This window comes from Scyliorhinus canicula, chromosome 5 (genome assembly GCF_902713615.1).
Source record: "Scyliorhinus canicula chromosome 5, sScyCan1.1, whole genome shotgun sequence".
Classification (NCBI taxonomy): Eukaryota; Metazoa; Chordata; class Chondrichthyes; order Carcharhiniformes; family Scyliorhinidae; genus Scyliorhinus; species Scyliorhinus canicula.
The window spans coordinates 29,511,682-29,533,140 of NC_052150.1; the positions used below are offsets into that span (position 1 = coordinate 29,511,682).

The 21,459-nt window shown below is 42.8% G+C and overlaps 2 protein-coding genes across 2 annotated transcripts in view; one reads left to right on the forward strand and one right to left on the reverse strand.

Annotated features, from left to right (window-relative positions):
• The window catches only part of LOC119965886 (SH3 domain-binding protein 5-like), an 85,871-nt gene extending 74,337 nt beyond the window's left edge, over window positions 1-11,534 (forward strand). The window contains exons 8-9 of the mRNA XM_038796850.1: window positions 8,694-8,945; window positions 10,150-11,534. Coding sequence (XP_038652778.1) covers window positions 8,694-8,945; window positions 10,150-10,313 — 416 coding nt within the window. The 3' untranslated portion in view covers window positions 10,314-11,534. The remainder of the gene's footprint in view (window positions 1-8,693; window positions 8,946-10,149) is intronic.
• Window positions 11,535-14,646: 3,112 nt separating this feature from the next.
• Window positions 14,647-21,459, reverse strand: part of capn7 (calpain 7) — a 38,908-nt gene continuing 32,095 nt past the window's right edge. Inside the window, exons 19-21 of the mRNA XM_038796852.1 lie at window positions 20,008-20,138; window positions 17,076-17,159; window positions 14,647-15,543 (exon numbers count right to left, since the gene is read on the reverse strand). Of these exons, the coding sequence (XP_038652780.1) occupies window positions 15,399-15,543; window positions 17,076-17,159; window positions 20,008-20,138 (360 nt within the window). The 3' untranslated portion in view covers window positions 14,647-15,398. The remainder of the gene's footprint in view (window positions 15,544-17,075; window positions 17,160-20,007; window positions 20,139-21,459) is intronic.

The following is a 21,459-nucleotide window of genomic DNA, read 5'->3' on the forward strand; positions in this document are numbered from 1 at the left end:
GCCATTCATTATCTTGTACGTTTCTATTAGATCTCCCCTCAACCTCCTAAACTCCAATGAATATAATCCCACGATCCTCAGACGTTCATCGTATGTTAGGCCTACCATTCCTGGGATCATCCGTGTGAATCTCCGCTGGACCCGCTCCAGTGCCAGTATGTCCTTCCTGAGGTATGGGGCCCAAAATTGCTCACAGTATTCTAAATGGGGCCTAACTAGTGCTTTATAAAGCCTCAGAAGTACATCCCTGCTTTTATATTCCAAGCCTCTTCAGATAAATGACAACATTACATTTGCTTTCTTAATTACGGACTCAACCTGCAAGTTTACCTTTAGAGAATCCTGGACTAGGACTCCCAAGTCCCTTTGCACTTTAGCATTATGAATTTTGTCACCGTTTAGAAAATAGTCCATGCCTCTATTCTTTTTTCCAAAGTGCAAGACCTCGCACTTGCCCACGTTGAATTTCATCAGCCACTTCTTGGACCATTCTCCTAAACTGTCTAAATCTTTCTGCAGCCTCCCCACCTCCTCAATACTACCTGCCCCTCCACCTATCTTTGTATCATCGGCAAACTTGGCCAGAATGCCCCCAGTCCCGTCATCTAGATCGTTAATATATAAAGAGAACAGCTGTGGCCCCAACACTGAACCCTGCGGGACACCACTTGTCACCGGTTGCCATTCCGAAAAAGAACCTTTTATCCCAACTCTCTGCCTTCTGTCTGACAGCCAATCGTCAATCCATGTTAGTACCTTGCCTCGAATACCATGCGCCCTTATTTTACTCAGCAGTCTCCCGTGAGGCACCTTGTCAAAGGCCTTTTGGAAGTCAAGATAGATAACATCCATTGGCTCTCCTTGGTCTAACCTATTTGTTATCTCTTCAAAGAACTCTAACAGGTTTGTCAGGCACGACCTCCCCTTACTAAATCCATGCTGACTTGTCCTAATCCGACCCTGCACTTCCAAGAATTTAGAAATCTCATCCTTAACGATGGATTCTAGAATTTTGCCAACAACCGAGGTTAGGCTAATTGGCCTATAATTTTCCATCTTTTTTCTTGTTCCCTTCTTGAACAGGGGGGTTACAACAGCGATTTTCCAATCCTCTGGGACTTTCCCTGATTCCAGTGACTTTTGAAAGATCATAACTAACGCCTCCACTATTTCTTCAGCTATCTCCTTTAGAACTCTAGGATGTAGCCCATCTGGGCCCGGAGATTTATCAATTTTCAGACCTTTTAGTTTCTCTAGCACCTTCTCCTTTGTGATGGCAACCATATTCAACTCTGCCCCCTGACTTTCCTGAATTGTTGGGATATTACTCATGTCTTCTACTGTGAAGACTGACGCAAAGTACTTATTAAGTTCCTCAGCTATTTCCTTGTCTCCCATCACTAGATTACCAGCGTCATTTTGGAGCGGCCCAATGTCTACTTTTGCCTCCCGTTTGTTTTTAATGTATTTAAAGAAACTTTTACTATCATTCCTAATGTTACTGGCTAGCCTACCTACATATTTGATCCTCTCCTTCCTTATTTCTCTCTTTGTTATCCTCTGTTTGTTTTTGTAGCCTTCCCAATCTTCTGACTTCCCACTACTCTTTGCCACATTATAGGCTCTCTCTTTTGCCTTGATGCATTCCCTGACTTCCTTTGTCAGCCATGGCTGCCTAATCCTCCCTCTGATAACCTTTCTTTTCTTTGGGATGAACCTCTGCACTGTGTCCTCAATTACTCCCAGAAACTCCTGCCATTGCTGTTCTACTGTCTTTCCCACTAGGCTCTGCTTCCAGTCGATTTTCGTCAGTTCCTCCCTCATGCGCCTGTAATTACCTTTATTTAACTGTAAAACCTTTACATCTGATTCTACCTTCTTTCTTTCAAATTGCAGACTGAATTCTACCATATTATGATCACTGCTTCCTAAGTGTTCCCTTACTTTAAGGTCTTTTATCAATTCTGGCTCATTACATAACACTAAGTCCAGAATAGCCTGTTCCCTCGTGGGCTCCATCACAAGCTGTTCCAAAAAGCCATCCTGTAAACATTCAATGAATTCCCTTTCTTTGGGTCCACTGGCAACATTATTTACCCAGTCCACCTGCATATTGAAGTCCCCCATGATCACTGTGACCTTGCCTTTCTGACATGCCCTTTCTATTTCGTGGTGCATTTTGTGCCCCTGGTCCTGACCACTGTCAGGAGGCCTGTACATAACTCCCATTATGGTTTTTTTGCCTTTGTGGTTCCTCAACTCTACCCACACAGACTCCACATCGTCTGACCCTATGTTGTTTAGTGCTATTGATTTAATTTCATTTCTAATTAACAAGGCAACCCCGCCCCCTCTACCCACCTCTCTGTCTTTTCGATAGGTTGTAAATCCCTGGATGTTTAACTGCCAGTCCTGAGCCCCCTGCAACCACGTCTCTGTGATGCCTACCACATCATACCTGCCAGTCACAATCTGGGCCACAAGCTCATCTACCTTGTTCCGTACACTGCGGGCATTTAAATATAGCACCTTTAATTCCTTTTTGACTGTCCCTTTTTGTTTTCTTAGTGTGGTGGACCTTGGTTTACTGAGCCTTTCCATACACTGTGTCATATTTTGTGAGATGGGGACTATCGTAACCTCTCCTGAGCTCTGTCTTTTCGTGATTTTTTGTAATCCTAAGCAGCTACGCTTCCCACTGATTCCTTCACCTCTTGGTTCCCTGACTTTCCCTTCCCCCCCAATCTCTAGTTTAAAGTCCTATTGACCACCCTATTTACTCTTTTCGCCAGAACACTGGTCCCAGCTCGGTTCAGGTGGAGACCATCCCAACGGTATAGGTCCCCCCTGTCCCAAAACTGATGCCAGTGTCCCATGAAAAGGAACCCCTCTTTCCCACACCACTCTTTCAGCCACGTGTTAACTTCCCTTATTCTTGCCTCCCTATGCCAATTTGCACGTGGCTCGGGCAGTAATCCGGAGATTATGACCCTTGAGGACCTGTTTTTTAATTTGAATCCTAACTCTTTATAATCTCTAAACAGGTCCTCTTTCCTTGACTTGCCTAAGTTGTTGGTACCGACATGGACCACAACAACTGGATCCTCCCCCTCCCTCTCCAATATCCTTTCAAGCCGGTCAGAGATGTCCCGCACCCTAGCACCGGGCAGGCAACATACCATGCGGGACCCTCGATCCTGCTCACAAAGGATACTATCTATCCCTCTGATAATAGAATCCCCTACAACTACAACTTGCCTATTTACTTCCTCCCCTTGAATGGCCTGCTGAACCATGGTGCCTTGGTCAGCTGACTCATCCTTCCTGCAGCCCTGTTCGCCATCCACACAGGGAGCAAGTGCCTCGTACCTGTTGGACAGGGTCAAGGGCTGAGGCTCCTGAGTTCCTGACTGCTGGTTTCCTTTACCTGCCTGACTTGCAGTCACACCCTGCTGTCCCTGGCCACTGGCAGGATTTAAACTATTTACTCTGACAGGTGTGACTGCCTCCTGAAACAAAGTGTCCAGGTAAGCCTCCCCCTCCCGGATGTGCCTCAGTGTGTGAAGCTCAGACTCCAGCTCATCAACTCTGAGCCGGAGTTCTTCAAGCAGCCAACACTTACTGCAGATGTGGTCGCTGCAGCTCGCAATGGGATCTGCCAGCTCCCATTGGTGGATGAAATAAACACATATTGCTTCTATATTCACTGTAGAAGATACAAAATAAATTTTGTAAATCTGGAGGTGAAAGGGGGAAGAGGGGAACTTGGTGAAATTGCAGTTACTAAAGAAGCAGTACTTAGCAAACTGATGGATGTGTGGGCTGACAAGTCTCCATCCTCAGGTCTTAAAAGATGTGGCCAATGAGATAGTAGATGCATTGGTGTTAATTTTCCAAAATTCTCTATATTCTGGAAAGGTTCCATCAGACTGGAAAGTAGCAAATATAACCCCTCTATTCAAAAAGGGAAGGAGGCAGAAAACAGCTAACTATAAGCCAGTTAGTTTGTCGTCTGTTGTAAGGAAGGTGGTAAGTGTCGATCATTAAGGAGGTTAAGCTGGGCACTTAGAAAAACACAAGGTTAGCAGGAAGTGTCAGCATGGTTTGGGGGAAATCATATTTAACAAACTTATTATTAGAGTTTTTTTTTAAGGAGTAACATGTACTGTGGATAAAGGGGAGCCTGTAGGTGTACTGTACTTGCATTTGATAAGGTGTCATATCAAGGTTATTGCAGAAAAAAAAAAGTTTATTGTGTAGTGGGTAACATATTAGCTTGGATAGAACATTGGCTGGCAGAAAACAGAGTATGCATAAATGTTTGATTGGCAGGATGTGATGAAATGAGTTCCTCAAGGGTCTGCGTTGGGATCTCAATTTCTTTCTTTTACAGTTTACATCATTGACTTAGATGAGGAGAGTGAAAGCATGGTAGCTAATATTGCAGATGACACAAAGATAGGTAGACAGGTATGTTGTGGAGAAGACATGAGGAGTTTGAGGGGGGATATAATAGATGGGTTGAGTGGATGGGCAAAGATCTGGCAGATGGAGTATAATGTATGAAGCTGTTCACTTTGGTAGGAAGAATAAAAAAGCAGAGTATTACTTAAACGGAGAATCACTGCGGAAGTCCACAGTGCAGGGAGATCTAGGTGTTCTAGTGAATGAGTCACAGAAGGTTACAACCGTAATCAAGAAGCTAATGGAATGCTATCCTTTTTACAAGAGGAATTGAACATAAACGTAAGGATATTATTCTTCAGTTATACAGGGCATTGGTGAGGACACATGTCAAATATTGTGTTGGGCAGCACGGTGCTGCAGTGATTAGCACTGCTGCCACACGGCGCTGAGGTCCCAGGTTCGATCCCGGCTCTGGGTCACAGTCTGTGTGGAGTTTGCATATTCTCCCCGTGTTTGCGTGGGTTTCTCCTCCACAACCCAAAGATGTGCAGGGTAGGTGGATTTGCCATGCTAAATTGCCCCTTAATTGGAAAAAAATTATTGGGTAATCTAAATTTATATTTAAAAAAATTTAAAATATATGTTGTGCGCAGGTTTGCTCTTCTTATTTAAAGAATTAAGTGAATGTATTCAGAGGTGCTTTACTAGATTGGTAACTGGAATGAGTGGGTTCTCCAATGAGGATAGGTTGGACAAGTTGGACATGTTTCTACTGGAGTTTAGAAGAGGGAGGGGTGACTTAATTGAAATATGTAAGATCCTGAATAGTCTTGACAAGTTGACCATGGAAAGGATGTTCCCTCTTGCAGGTGAGTCCAGAATTAGGGGCACTTTTGTAAAATTAGAGGTCACCCTACTGATAATGATCTTTATTATTATCACAAGTAGGCTTACATTAACACTGCACTAAAGTTACTGTGAAAATCCCCTAGTCGCCACACTCCGGCACCTATCAGGGTACACAGAGAGAATTCAGAATGTCCAATTCACCTAACAGCACGTCTTTCGGAACTTGTGGGAGGAAACAGGTGCACCCGGAGGAAACCCACACAGACACGGGGAGAACATGCAGACTCTGCACAGACAGTAAGTCGAGCGGGAATTGAACCTGGGACCCTGGCGCTGTGAAGTAACGGTGCTAACCACTTTTGCTTTCATAGGACAGAGATGAGGAGAATCGTTTTCCATTAAGGTTTTGGAACTTTTGGAACACTGCCTCAGTAGTTGGTGGAGGCAGGGTCACTGAATATCTTTTACGGTGGAAGTTAGTAGATTCTTGTTCGGCAAGGGAATCAAAGGTTATCGGGAGTAGATAGGAATGTGGAGCTCAAAACACAAAACAGATCAACCATGATCTTGTTGAATGGCGGAGCAGGCTTGTGAGCCTACTTCTGCTCCTATTTTGTATGTCCGTAAGTCCAACAAGAGAAGGGATAGTTCTGGACTTTCTGTTTCAGGGAATGAAACTGGACAGATGAGGAAAGTTGGGGAAGATCAATTTAGTTTGATATGGCATAGTTATGAAAAAGGATAGAAATAGACCAGAAATAAAAGTTCTCAGTTGGGGAAAGGCCTATTTTACTAAGTTGTGATGTGATTTAGCAAAAGTTGACGCAAACCAAATACTTGAAGGTAAATCAGCAGAACAAGCAGGAAATGGATTCCCAAAAGGATGGAAATTCCAAATCCCAGAGCCCCTGGATGTCCAGAAGCATACGAGGTAGGATAATGCAAAATAGGAATGCTTATATTAGATACCAACTGCGAAATACTAAATAAAAAGCCAAGTATAGAAAGTGTAGGCGTAAAATTAGATTGGAAATTAGGAAAGCTAAGCGAGGGCATGAAAAATATTGGCAAGCCAAATGAAGGAAAAGACAAAAATGTTTTATAAATAACATACAAAAATAAGAGGATAACTGAAGAAAAAGTAGCGCTTATAGTGACCAAAAAGATAACCTCAGGGCGGAGATGGATAACTTTGGCATGTTAATGAGTATTCTGTGTCTGCCTCCTTAAGAGTGTGACAATGGAGACAATGATTAAAATAATTCAAGGTTGCGAAGCGATACAAGGGAGGAAATAACGAAGGCACTGACCATCATGTCCTGCTACTGCCTGGTTTCAATACTGCTTGTATTCTATCATTGTTTAAAAAGTTAGGAAAGAGATCAAGTAACTACAGACCTCCAATTTGGGCAAATTACACGAAAAGATTTTGAGGGTCAGTATAAATCATCAGTTAGTAACGTCCACCAGGTTTATTTTGAATTACTAGCAGCTCCTTCCTCTGGTGAATGCCAGTCCAACGCCGGCATCTCCACATCATCAGTTAGTAAGCCACAGATTAGTCAAGGACAATCAGCATGGATTTGTTAATCAAAGGACGTTTGACTAACCAGAATAAATTTTTTGAGGAAGTAGCAAGGAAGCCTGATGAGGGCAATATATTTGATATCATGTACAAAGGCCTTTGTCAAGAATCCACATAGACTGTTCAGCAAAATAAAAGTCCAAAAAAAATGGCAAGTTGGATCCAAAACTGGCTCCGTCGCACAAAGTAAAGGAATGCAGTCGAGAAATGTTTTTGTGACTATAAGACTGTTTCCAGTGGGTTCCACAGGGGAGTATTCTGTTCCCTTGTTTTTAGTATTATAGATCAATCATTTAGACTTAGATGTAGTGGACATAGTTGGGAAATTTGCAGAAAATACAAATATTGGTTGCATGCTTGATAATGAGGAAGATAATGAAGGCGGCATTTTGGCACAATGGTTAGCACCGCTGCCTCACAGTCAGAGGGACCCGGGTTTGATTCCAACCTCGGTGACTGTGTGGAGTCTGCATGCTCTCCCTGTGACTGGGTGGGTTTCCTCCTGGTGCTCCGGTTTCCTTCCACAATCCAAAGATGTGCAGGTTAGGTGAATTGGCCATGGTAAATTGCCCCTTAATATCCAACGGTTAGTGGGGTTACTGGGTTACGTGGATATGGTGGTGGGGTGGGCCCAGGTAGGGTGCTCTTTTGCAGGGTTGGTGCAGACCCGATAGGCTAAATGGCCTCCTTCTGGAGAAAGATTTTAATAAATTGATGAGGTGAGCAGCAAAGTGGCAAATTAAATTCAATCCAGAGAAATGTGGCATAATGCATTTGTAGAGGCCAGAGAAGACACGAGGACTTGTAATAAATGGCAGTTACTGAGAGGATGCAGAGGGACCTAGATCCGCATGTCTTCATAATGCCTGAAGGTAGCAGGGCTGGTAGATAAGGTGGTTAAGAAGGCAAAGGGAATATATTAGCTTATTAACCGAGGTAGAGACTATAAAAAAGAGTTATGCTAAATCTGTATTAAATTCCAATAAGACCACAGCTGGAGTACTGTGTACAGTTCTGGTCACCATGTTACTGAAAGGATGTCACCACACTGGAGAAGATATAGAGGGGTTATATGAGAGTACTGCCAAGAATGAAATTTGAGCTACGAAAGAAGTTTGGAAAGGTTGGGGTTGTTTTCTCTGGAATCTGAAGCTGAGGGATGATTTAATTGAGGCGTATAAAATTTTGTGGCACCTAGGCAGTGGATAGGAAAGACCTATTTCCCTTAGCAGAGATGTCAATGTCCAGGGGGTATAGAATTAATGTAATTAGTAGAACGATTAGTGGGGAGTTGAGGAGAAATCTTTTCACCCAGACAGTGCTGTGGCTCTGGAATTTACTGCGGAAAGAGTGGTAGAGGCAGAAACCCTCATTGCATTAAATAAATGAATATCTACCGAAGGCACAGTAACCTACAGGGCTACCAAAAGCAGTTTAGGTTAGATAGATATTTTTTAGCTATCACAGAAAAGGTGGATGAAATTACCTCCGCACTGTTGCAAATTTCTATGATTCTGATTTGTCGGTGCACAAGCTCTATCTCAATGGATTTGCCTGTTAAATAGTTCAAATGGCATTTGAGAATACCTAATGAGATCATTAGAATGAATGTTTAGTCCTAATCTACTACAATCAGAAGCAGTGACGCAGACATCAAACTCAGTGAAGATCTTTATGCATGGTCTCCAATATCGTTGAGTTCACAATGTTGTCATTTTCAATTAGAGATGCCTCTTTAATTTTGTTGGATAAATTAAATTGTCTAATCTAATGAGGCTGAACACGGTGTGATGATAGATTTCTTAATAATTTCCAGTTGATGATTATTCTGTGACATCTTTCTCATTTGCAGTGACATCTGAAATATTTGAAGACGACAACTGCGGCAGCCCTGTCTCTGAAGATTTGGAGAGCCAGCCTGAGTTCTGTTTGAGCTCCAGTCCAGCCAGTCCGTTAGATCTCTCAACCCCTTTCCCTCCAGGAAACCGTCCCCCCAGCTTGGAACTATTGAGTCCTGTGTCTGAATGTGCCATGGGCTCTCCCATCCTGGGGCCCCGCAGTGAATGCAGTGGAGCCTCATCTCCTGAATGCGAGGCCGAGAAAGGTAAATGATGTTTCAGGGTAACCTTGGAAGGAAGATATTTATATAGCAGATGAGATGTAATAAATCCCTGTTTCAATCCCTAATCTCCTTTATTAAATGTGATAGGAGGGTGAGAGGGATGACCAGTTTTGAGGAGACTCTCCAATAGACCATTGGCCTGAGATTCCTGTGGTCCTGCTGTGCCTGTGTAAGTGTGACAAAGTAGAATCTCTCATTTGGTCATGCCAGTTATGCGGAGCCAATCCTTAGGGTCATTTGCATGGCCAGCATGGACATGTGTGTTACATAGAAAATAGAAGCAGGAGGCCATTTGAACTTGCTCCGCTATTATTATCATGGCTGATCATCAAGTTCAGTATCTTGATTTCCCCTCCCATATCGCATCATCCCTTTAGCCCCAAGAGCCATATCTAACTCCTTCTTGAAATTTCACAACGTTTTGGCCTCAACTACTTTTTGTGCTAGCTAATTTCACAGATTCACCACTCTCCGGGTGAAGAGATTTCTTCTCACCTCAGTCCTAAAAGGTTTACCCCTTATCCTCAAACTAATCTCATAGAAGCCTATACAATTCTAACAGGACTAGACAGGGTAGATGCAGAAAGGACGTTTGCAATGGTGGACGTGTCCAGAACCAGGGGGTCACAATCTGAGGGTAGACCATTTAGGACAGAAATTAGGAAAAATCCCTTCACTCAGAGTGGTTGCCCTGTGGAATTCATTACCACAGGAAGTAGTTGAGACCAATACATTGTATATTTTCAAGAACCAGGTAGATATTGCAAAAACCGAAAATACTGGACAATCTCAGCATCTGTGGAGAGAAAAGGGAGCTAACGTTTCAAATCTGAATGATTCTTTGTCAAAGCTTTGTCACATCCCTACGGCAAATGCAATAAAACTCCTGACATTGGTTCCAGCCAAAGCTCAGGCTCTCTCCAAGCCCAGGAATTCTGAGATCAGTGTACCGATGTACAGAATCTACGAAAAGTACATTTTAGAGAAACCACTTTCCTGAAATTCATTGTGCCTGGGAGAAAGGAGAGTGCGAGGGTGTCAGTAAGCCCATGGTAAAATTCAGCAATGTTCACTTCTTTCCCAATAATCTATTGGTTTTTTTGCCAGTGAATTATAAATGATTTTGTAGGATGTGCAATGTTTATGTCAATGGACAGTTATCAATTTAATTTTCTTGTTTGGACAGGGGACATGGCTGAAGGTGTTGAACGCGAAAAGGACAAATTGATTACCCAGCAGTCTGATGATGAAGCAACCCTGGAGATCAGAGTAACTCAAATTTCAGTAAAGTGCACAGAGCCAAAGGAGAAGGGAATTTCAGAAATAGAAATCTCTGAATTGGCTCAGTGACCGGTACCTGTTAAATATTGTGAAGCAACATCCAAAATGTGCCAGGAAACATTGCGTCACCGACTTATTCGCTCGCAGACTGTCTTGGCCTTTTAATTGCTGTCTAGCTGCTGCGCTGAAAGGCTTCCCTAAAGAGTGGCTGGTTTTCGTAACTGGAAAAAGAAAGCTACAGTAGTTCTGGGTTGAAAATTAATGGGATACCTGCAAAGTCTATAGTTAGCGGTCTGTTTTCAGACTGGAGGCAAAGTAGCAGTAACCAATTTTTGTGCTGTTGAACTGGATGTGAAGTAAGACCCTTGTCTGCTTTGTTCCCAACTGATGACCTGCTTATGTGTGGCAGAGGTGGAGCTCCAATCAGCAGAAAGCCCTGCTTTGCTTCACTTATACTCTGCTGTATTCCATATGCACCACTTCATTGTGTCTTCTTCAGTGTTGACCCTGCCATATCCCAATGTGCATCAAGGGTTAGATCTCTTTGTAGCAGGCTTAGTTGACATGTCCTGTTGAAAATCAGACCGTAAGAAGCTATCCATGTTTCCTGTTATTCAGAGGACTTGCAATGAAAAAAACACGAAGGAAATTGCCCAGGGTCCTTCACTTCCTGTGTTATTAGTGAAATAACGCAGTTCAGTAGCTGGAAAAAGGGGCCAGGCTGGCTGGCAAGGCTCGATTCCATCACTGTTCAATCATGTACTCTTGACTACGCAAAAGGGAACAGAATACTTGGGGAAACAGCCTTTGCGATGGAGTGGGATGTTGGTTTACGAGATGGATGCATTTTCACTTGTGTGTCACCGTTTTTTCCTTTTTATAGCCAACCGTTCGTGCCAATCCAAATGCACTACATGCATGGACAGGTTTTGCTGCTGTGCATTTTCTGCTTGTGCAGGCTATTAAGTGGCCTGAACAGGGGGAGTGCAGTGAGAATCCAAATCCTCAAACCAATTCCTGCACCCAACCTAGTTTGCCTTTGCCTGTTTCTGACTTCAGTCATACAGACAAAATGACCAATGGCAAAGCCTGCATGCCTTGTGTTTTATCAATCACATATGTTGTAATCTTTAGACATTGCTTTGTGTTACATTTTGTACATTTTTTTTGTTAGAGTATTGTAATATTAAGAGTTGTCTATGATGCACTTAACTATTTTCTAGATTGTCATTTATGAACTTGGATTGAATGTCTGTACATTACGAATACATATACAGCTCATAACTGTGACTGTGTTTTTGTATCTTGTACATGGGTACACAATGATATTACTCAAAGGACAACTTCAAGCCAAACCCTTAGCGTTGCAAATGAACATCTCACAAAAACAAAATACTGCAGCTGGTGGAAATAGTCAGCAGGTCTGATGACTCTTTCGCTCTCCACAGATGTTAACGTTTCAAGTCAATCCTAGTGGTCAGTTGGTGAATTACAACACAACCATGATACTGTATCACTACAGACTTGTTCTGCGAGAAGGTCATCAACCTAAAATGATAATTTTGTTATTTTGCCTAACAGGCTGAGTATTTTTATTCAGCTAATTCTTCATATTAGGAATGTAAAAGTACAAAAATTTAAGCATTTCCTAATAGGTAAACCGTAAAATCCTTTGAGATTTCTCCTCCTCAAATCTACCATTTTGATTTTGAATGGTGGATATTTTATAGCTAGGTTTGAACCTTTTTTTCTATTTTCAGCTTTTATAAAATGAGCATTGTGTTGCCAGTAGGCCACTCGAGCCTGCTCCGTCATCCAATAAGATCATGGCAGATCTGATTGCAACCTCCACTCCACATTCCTACCTACCCTCAATAACCTTTCACCTGCTTGTTTATCAATCTATTCAAAGAATCTGATTCCATAGACAAACAACCCTCAAATATTTCTCATGTTTTAAATGGGTGACCCCTTATCTTTAAACAATGACCCCTAGTTCCAGATTCTCCCATAAGAAGAAACATCCCCACGACCTCAGGATCTAAAGCTTGAATTGCTGTACCTACCTCTGCTACCAAAATGAACAATTTCACATTTGCCAGATCTTTGTCTACTCACTGATCTGTCACTTGTAGCCTCATTGCCTTCTTCAGAACTTTCCTACCGAACTGTTATCAGCAAATTTAGCAATTACACTATCTATCCCTACACCCATATGAGTTGTAAAAAGTAAAAAGTAGAAACCCCAGCACTGATGCCTGTCGGCTATCCATGCCCCTATGTTACACACACCGTGAACTTTTACTTTCCTGCAATAGCCTTCTGGAAATCCACAACGCAAGTGTGCTTTTCTGATTGGAAGGCTGCGACGAGGGGTGTTCAGTGCTGGGACCTTTATTGTTTGTAGTATATATAAATTATTTGGAGGAGAATGTAGCTGATCTCATTATTTGTGGATGACACAAAGATTGGTGGAGTTAAGAGATAGTGAAGAGGATTGTCAGATGCTACAAATCTGTTGGAGAAATGGCAGATGGAGTTTAATCTGGACAAATGTGAGGCAATACATTTTGGAAGGTCTAATCCAAGTGAGAATTGTATAGTAAATGGCAGAACCCTTATGAGTATTGACAGTTATCATAGAATTTACGGTGCAGAAGGAGGCTATTCAGCCCATCGAGTCTGCACTGGCTCTTGGAAAGAGTACCCTACTTAAGCCCACACCGCCACCATATTCCATAACCCCACCTAACCTTTTTGGACACCAAGGGCAATTTTGTATGGCCAATCCCCCTAACCTGCACATCTTTGGACTGTGGGAGGAACTGAAACCCACACATACGTGGGGTTAGCACAGACAGCGGCCCAAGTCGGGATTCAACCTAGGTCCCTGGTGTGGTGAAACAACAATGCTAACCACTGTGCTACCACGCCCAGTCTCTGCCTGAAAGTGGCAACAGAGTTGGATAAAGTAGTCAAGGTGTACTTGATTGGAGCCTTGAGTATAAAATTGACAACATAGAACAGTACAGCACAGAACAGGCCCTTCGGCCCTCGATGTTGTGCTGAGCAATGCTCACCCTACTCAAACCCACGTGTCCACCCTATACCCGTAAACGAACACCCCCCCTCCCCCTGATAGATGTTTACTAAATTATGAGTTGCATAGACAGAGCGGATAGTCATGCAATAACTTGGGGACATGGGTTTGAGTGCAGATGTGGAGGGCTGAAGTGCTGTACTGTTCTTCCAAGCAATTGGTTAGAATTCTGGCAGTGCAGAAAGAGGCCTTTCAGCCCATTGACTCTGCGCCGACCCATTGACTCTGCGCCGACCCACTGAAAGAGCAAGGCAATTTAGCATAGCCACCCTACCTAACCTGCACACATTTGTACTGTGGGAAGAAACCAGAGCACTTGGAGGAAACCACGCAGACATGAGAAGAAAACAGTCACGAGATTGGAATTGAACCCGGGTCCCTGGTGCTGTGAGGCAGCAGTGCTAACGATGATTAATTTGATAAATGGTTAATTTTCACAAAACTATATTAAATAAATAAATTTAAATAATCTTAAGTCACAAGAAGGCTTAAATTAACACTGCAATGAGGTAACTGTGAAAAGCCCCTGGTCGTCACATTCCTGCACCTGTTCGGGTACACTGAAGGAGAATTCAGAATGTCCAGATTACCTAACAGCACGTCTTTCAGGACTTGTGGGAGGAAACCCACGCAGACACGGAGAACGTGCAGACGCCACACAGACAGTGACCCAGCGGGGAATCGAACCTGGGATCCTGGAGCTGTGAAGCAACTGCTACAGTGCTGCCCATATGGAATATAGAAGTAGAAATAGATATGATTGTATTTAGTGTGGAGAGAACTATTTAGGCACCCGTTCGATCATAAGATTGTGTTTTCAACTTCCACGCTGTAGATTTGACCCTATGCTAGATGATATTAAATTAAGTTTGTACCTACTCTTTCATGTAGACATAAAAGATTTGAGATTGTGCTGAAGAATGGAGAACTTGACCAATCCAACCAATATCATCAATGACCAGATAATCTGTACATAATCACATTCTGGAATCTTGCTGTGTGCAACATTCCCTATATTGTGACAGTGCTTTGCCATGTCCTGAGGCTGTGAATGGACCATTGGCTCTGATTACAGAACCATGTCTGTAGTGGAGTTGTCGGAAAGAAAATTACCCAAATTATTCGAAGACAATATTGACTGAACTGGCCAATTAAATCCTCAACTCTGCACCTTTACACAAAAGAACATGAATGACAAACTTTGCTTTTTAAAACATTCATAGTCCATGGTGTTCTACATACACATGCTTGAATAGACAAGGTCCTAAGTTTCCGATCTTGAAATAAAAGTGATCTGGTGTCTTAATGAAAATTCAGCTTTCCCACAACCAGTGTGTGGATGCATAACTTTAATTCTTATGCATGCGAGATACTAAAAAATGGATAAAAATATAGAATCTGCAATAGAAATACATACGGCTGAATTCAGAATTAACAGACCAGTATTCTCCCTTTAAAACATTTGATTTATGATTACAAACATTGACTGGTCTTTACATTATACATTGCACATGTCCCTAAATTGCAGAGTTAATCCAGTAAACATAGACAGCTGCTTTTCACATAGGTTAAAAGTTGTTGAAAAACAATTCCACTCCTTTGTCATATGTGAAGGGTCAGCAACAGAGTTTGTAACTAAGCACTTGTGAAAATAATCCCATCTAATTCTAGCCTGAATCTAGTTAACCGATTTTGCAATGCTGAAAAACAGTCGCAAATTAAATGTCAGAAGACTGTCAGCTACAGTCTACATTTGAAATATGTACATTATTTTCTTCTGTAAAGATTATACAAGAAGCATTAATATAGTTCCTTCATTTTTAAAACAAATTGAATTATTTTATCACTGAACTGACTTGGCCTATGAGTGGCCTGCAATGGAGGTATACCTTTCCCACCTGTAAGCACCTCCTTTGGAATCTTTCAAATAAATTCCATATGATGAATAAATTCCAACTGATGCCTCAGAAAACGTCCCCCTTTTAAAAAAAAATTGTCATAAACAGGCATATACAAGGTGGAAGATTAACGGTGCTCATTCCGAGTTCATCAGTTCATTGTAACGCAGTAATCCTGAGTGGGACGGTACTGTGGAAATCCAAGAAGAAAGGGCCTTCCTGAGCAGGGAGGAAAGTGGTGGGGATGATATTGTAAACTCCTGCAGGGACCCGCTCAACTTCCAAATAGCAGAATCCACATCTGCAACATAAAAAAATGCACATGGTAACTGCCAAATGTCCATATATAATTAGGTCAGACACAGGAACCAGCACATCAGGAGGGCAGCAAAAATTATGCGGAGCATCAAAGAAAGGAGCCAAGAGGAGACTGAAATGGTAGGGTCATCTATTGTGAAGGAAGAGAAAATGTGGTGAGTGTTGGAGATGGGACTGCCAGAAGAGGAAGACCAGACAGAGGGATGTGATGGCGAGAGACTTGAAAGCAACAGGATTGGAAGAAAAACAGATGACTGACAGGAGATGGGAGGGGTGATCGGCCAGCATCGTGGTGACCCTGAGTAAAATGGGAGAAGCTGAAAGACTGTACATATTGGAGATTAGTGGGAGAAATATGACTTGAATTTTATGTAGCGTTTTTCATGACCACATGACTTCCATAGAATTCCTACAGTACAGGAAGCCATTCAGCCCATCAAGTCTGCACTGGCCCTCAAAAAGAACACAACCTCGGCCCACTTTCCCACCCTATCCCCACCTAAGCAGCACATCTTTGGATTGTGGTAGGAAACCCACGCAGACAGAGTATGTTCAAACTCCACACAGTCAGTCACCCAAGGCTGGAATTGAATCCGGGTCCCTGGCGCAGAGGCAGTAGTGCAAACCACTGTGCCACCCAATTTATTTTACCATTGAAGAAGTACTTTTGCAATGTAGGCACTGTTGTAATATAGAAAATGGAGGCCAAATCACTGCAACAAAGTTCCACAAACAGCAATGTGATAATGACAGATAAGCGTTGACCAGGACACCAGAGCCAATTCCCATCCTCTTTATAAAACATTGCACCATTCAATCTTTTACACCAACCCGAGAGATCTCGGGAGTGGAATTGAAGCCACAACCATGATGAGAATTCTCCAACTGAGTTGAAGGACAACATTAAAATAAGTGGGCTTGTTCCTCGTGTCAAAATTCTGCTGGATGTTTTTTTCTTGTTCACCTCTACACATTTTCTCCTGTTTCAGGTCTTAAAAATATCAAGAACAGACATTTTATACAAAGCTGCAACACAAATGCTAGAGTCGGTAGTGCCCCTGACGTATAGAGACACATGCCAGAGCATATTACTGGGCTGTGGTGCATATTGAGCAAAGCTAAGCAAATTTAGAAAAGGACTGTTATGAAGCTGTGACAGGATGGAACCGAATAGCATGGAGATTGTGACTCAGAAGCTGATTAAACTAGCTAATGTCGGTGCTGACAGGGAGTCCGAAGGTACTGTGCTGAGGAGAGTGAGGTTATATACATAAGTGTGAGGCAGGTGGAGACTGTGGTTCTTGGCAAGGGTGGAATGGAACAAGGCCACAGGTGAGCTGGCACAAGAGAAAGCAAAAACCACGAGAATGAATATTCTTTTTATTCCCAAGTATTTCAGGAACTTGCAACATAAAAACAAATAAAGCTGTCGTCTTAAAACACATTTGTGGCATCAATGAGGACAGACAGATTCTATCAATGGGAGTGATACAAATAAAGAGAACACAACAATACCTGTAATCTCCACTGGGCTTTTTATTGAACTCAGTGTCTCCTGCTGTTGAGACAGTCATCATTTCAAATCCAACGCTATATTGCCTGTAGAGAGGGGAAATGGGTAAATAACGTGAATTTCAAGAAAATAATGTATTATTGTAACCCTGGCTGGTTCCGGAAGTAGTTTACTATTGCAGTGCATATCCTAACTCACACCAAGTCCTATTCATTCATGACCCATAGGCTCATGTCCTGGTTCACCAACACCTTGATTTAAAAATTGTCATCCTTCAGTTCCAAATGCCTCCATTGTCTCCTTCTGTGTGGTGGGGCTGGTTTAGCTCAGTTGGCTGGACAGCTGGTTTGTGATGTGGAGCAAGGCCAACAGCGCGGGTTCAATTCCCGTACCGGCTGAGGTTATTCATGAAGCGTGAGCATGTTGAGTTTGCTCTTTCTCCCAGTGTCTGTTTCTGTTTCCTCCCACAGTCCAAAGATGTGGTTAGGTGGACTGGCCATGATGAAATTGCCCAGTGTCCAAGATATGTAGGTTAGATGGGGCTACAGGGTCTGTGAATACTTGATGTGTTAAATGGTCTCCTTCTGCACTGTAGGGATTCTATCACAACAAGCTCCTCTAACCCTTTCAAACTCTCCAAGGACTCCAAACTCCTCCAATTCTGGCTTTTTTGTGCTTCACTAGCTTTACCCCACTATTGGCAGCCTCGTCTTTAGCTGGCTGAGCCCCAAGCTCTGAAATTCCTTCCCTCAACCTCTGCCTCTGCCTCTTCACCTAACCCTCCTCCATTAAGATACACCTTAAACCTACATTGGATTAAGCTTTACATAATATCTCCTTGTGTAGTTTGGTGTCAAATATTCTAATAATGCTCCTGGGAAGCACTGCGGGGCCTTTAACTACTTTAAAGGTGCAATATAAATGAAAGTTGTTTCTTTGCTTTTTTTTAAAATAAATTTAGAGTACCCAATTATTTTTTTCCTATTAAGGGGCAATTTAGCGTGGCCAATCCATCTACCCGGCATATTTTTGGGTTGTATGGGTGAAACACACACAAACAACACGGGATTGAACCTGGGACCTCAGCGCCGTGAGGCAACATTGCTAACCACTACACCACTGTGCTGCCCTGAAAGTTCTTTTTAAAATCACACGGTAAGCTCCTCATCCTGCCATGACTACTTGGGATTGGGAGGGAGGGGCTTCCACAAACATGGATAGAATGAAAAAAATGTTACCCAATATATAGAGTTAGGACATGGACGATCAGAAGATAGTTAAGGGAGTGTAAAAGGAAAAGAGGTAAATTTTATCATGGATTTAAAGTGCAGCCAGGAAATATTCGGTGATGAGAATTTGATAAGCTTTATTACAGCAAATAATTTTCTTTGAAACTATGCAGGGATACTGTTCAAAGTTCCAGATTTATTTTTACACAGCCAAATGTCTCAAAGATCAAACTGTATGGGGACTTCTTTTCTAGAAAATAAAACGTTAAAGGATAACCTAAGAGATCTTTAAAATTATGATATGGACAGGGACAATGGCCCGATGCTTCCAAGCCGTGGTGGCAATGATGAACGACTCCCCCGACTTGACTACTGTGCATTTTTTTCCGGATCTACTGATCTTGCCTGTCTCAGAAACATGTAGCACTGTGTCCCTCAGGGAACTCAGTCAGAACGGAGTTTAATCGACACAAGACGGGACATGCCCTCTTTTTACAGCACTAGTTGCTGTATGGCAAGTTTAACGGGCCAATACTTGAATATTAGCGAATGAATGAATGAGCAGACAGGTGGATGGTCTGGTCAGCTCGAGGGGCATTGGGTAGTTGGGAGATAGTCATTGGCTCAGTGGGGGGCAGATGTGGAATTATCCAGATGATAGTCTAGGTTTTAAACAGTAACATTTCCTGGCTAATCTCAGCCCTGCGGAACTGTCCCAAGTCTTTGACTCTAGCTCAGTGTCGGGGGAATTGCCATGGGGACATTTAAACTTCCTGGGCAATTCCCATATAGGTCTGCATGGCAGGACATCCACAGGGTTCCGCCGAATATCTTCAGTCATACTCTGGTTTCAAACAATCGGATATTAGAAGATTCAGCCAAATGTTCCCACTCATGGGGGGAGATCCAAAACTAGGCTTCATAACTAAAAGATAGTCACTCTCCCTCGCTAATAATTAATAGATTCAACAAGGCATTCAGGAGAAACTTGACTGAGTGGTCATAATGTGAATCCACGACCACATGTGCTGCAGCTGTTCAAGAAGGCAGCTGACCACCCCTTCAAGGCAATTATGGATGGGCAGTAAATACTGGCCGAGCCAATGACATCCAAATACCATGAACAAAAAATAAAGGTCATTATTATGGGGAATTGGGCGGCACGGTGGTTAGCACAGCTGCGTCACAGCACCAAGAACCCAGGTTCGATCCCGGCACCAGGTCACTGTCCGTGTGGAGTTTGCACATTCGCCCCGTGTGCTTGGGTCTCACCTCACAACCCAAAAAGATGTGCATGGTAGGTAGATTGGCCACGCCAAATTGCCTCTTAATTGGAAAAAAAGAATTAGGTACTCAAAACTTACATTTTAAAAAATTGCTGGGAATTGGCATGGATGCATTTAAGAGGAAAATTGATAATTACATCAGTATGCTGATAGTTAGATAAAGTAGTGTGGAAAGGGATGCATATGGAGCATTAACAGCAGTATCGATCAGTTGGTCTGAATAGTCCATCTCTAGACTGTAATTCCTATGTAGGATATATTACAATATTTGATATTATTTTCAACCTTGAAAATATAAGCAGAGTGTTCTAATCTTTTAGAAATTTATCAAAACGGAGCAGCTCCTAATGTGACCAAAAATAAACAAAGAAAAGAAACAGTTATTCCTGAACATAAGGTTATTTTTATTCTTTACTGACCTGGGCCCACGCAGTTCGATCAGCAATGGCCCGATTTTCTCAACAGCGACCTGATACACTGGATTCTTCTTGTAGCTGTCTCTGTAATTCCCACATCCTCCTGCAGTCTGACCTTTCCATCGACCATTCACCTGGGATAATCACACAGAATAGCTTTGGTACGGCAAGTCATGGAAATTCTAAAAGACGCATTTCAGTATTTGCCACTCTTGTAACAGGCAATGAAAATCAATTCAACCAAACCCCTTTCCTCTCTGACGGTTCTGCTGGATCTTAGACTGCTGGACCGAGTGAACAGACAGAAATATCACCTGATGGGCAGCACGGTAGCACACGTGGCTATCACTGTTGCTTCACAACTCCAGGGTCCCAGGTTCGAGTCCCGGCTTGGGTCACTGTCTGTGCGGAGTCTGCAGGTTTTCCCCGTGTTTGCGGGGTTTCCTCCCACAGACCAAAGATATGCAGGTTAGATGGATTGACCATGATAAATTGCCCTTAGTGTCCAAAAAAGGTTAGGAGGGGTTATTGGGGTAGTGTGGAAGTGAGGGTTTAAATGGGTCGGTGCAGACTCGATGGGCCGAATAGCCTCCTTCTGCACTGTAGGTTCTATGTTCACTGATGCCTCACGGCGCTGAGGACCCGAGTTCGATCCCGGCACCGGGTCATTGTCCGTGTCTGCGTGGGTTTCACCCCTACAACCCACAAAATGTGCCGGGTAGGTGGATTGGCTACATTAAACTGCCGCTTAATTGGAAAAAAATAATTGGGTGGTCTAAATTTATATTAAAAAAAAGAAAAAAAAAGAAATATCACCGGATATTATTTAAATATCAGCAGCGAACCATTTGTAATGGCAGCTTGTAATGTTGCCGTCTGGTATATTGCAGTTTGGAAATGCACAGAACCTTGCATCAATAATGAAATACATAGAAGTTACAACATGGAAACAGGCCATTTGCTCAAGCCATCTGGGTTTGTATTTACTCACTATCCAAGCTAATATCCACCCTGTTCCCATATCCCTTCATTCCCTTTTACATAATCTACCTGTACAATCTGATCTTGAATGTTTACTTAATTTTTTGCCTTGAACATCAGCCCTGTAAAGTATAGCCTCAGTTTCTCATGTGAAAAGTTTCTCCCGCTTTCTGTTCTAAATAGAACATACAGTGCAGAAGGAGGCCATTTGACCCACCGAGTCTGCACCGACCTACTTAAGCCGTCACTTCCACCCTATCCCCGTAACCCAATAACCCCATCTAACCGTTTTTGGACACCAAGGGGAATTTAACATGGCCAATCCACCTAACCTGCATGTCTTTGAACTGTGGGAGGAAACCCACGCAGACATGGGGAGAACATGCAGACTCCTCACAGACAGTGACCCAGTGGGGAATCAAACCTGGGACCCTGGCGCTGTGAAGCCACAGTGCTAGCCATTGTGGTCTTCTG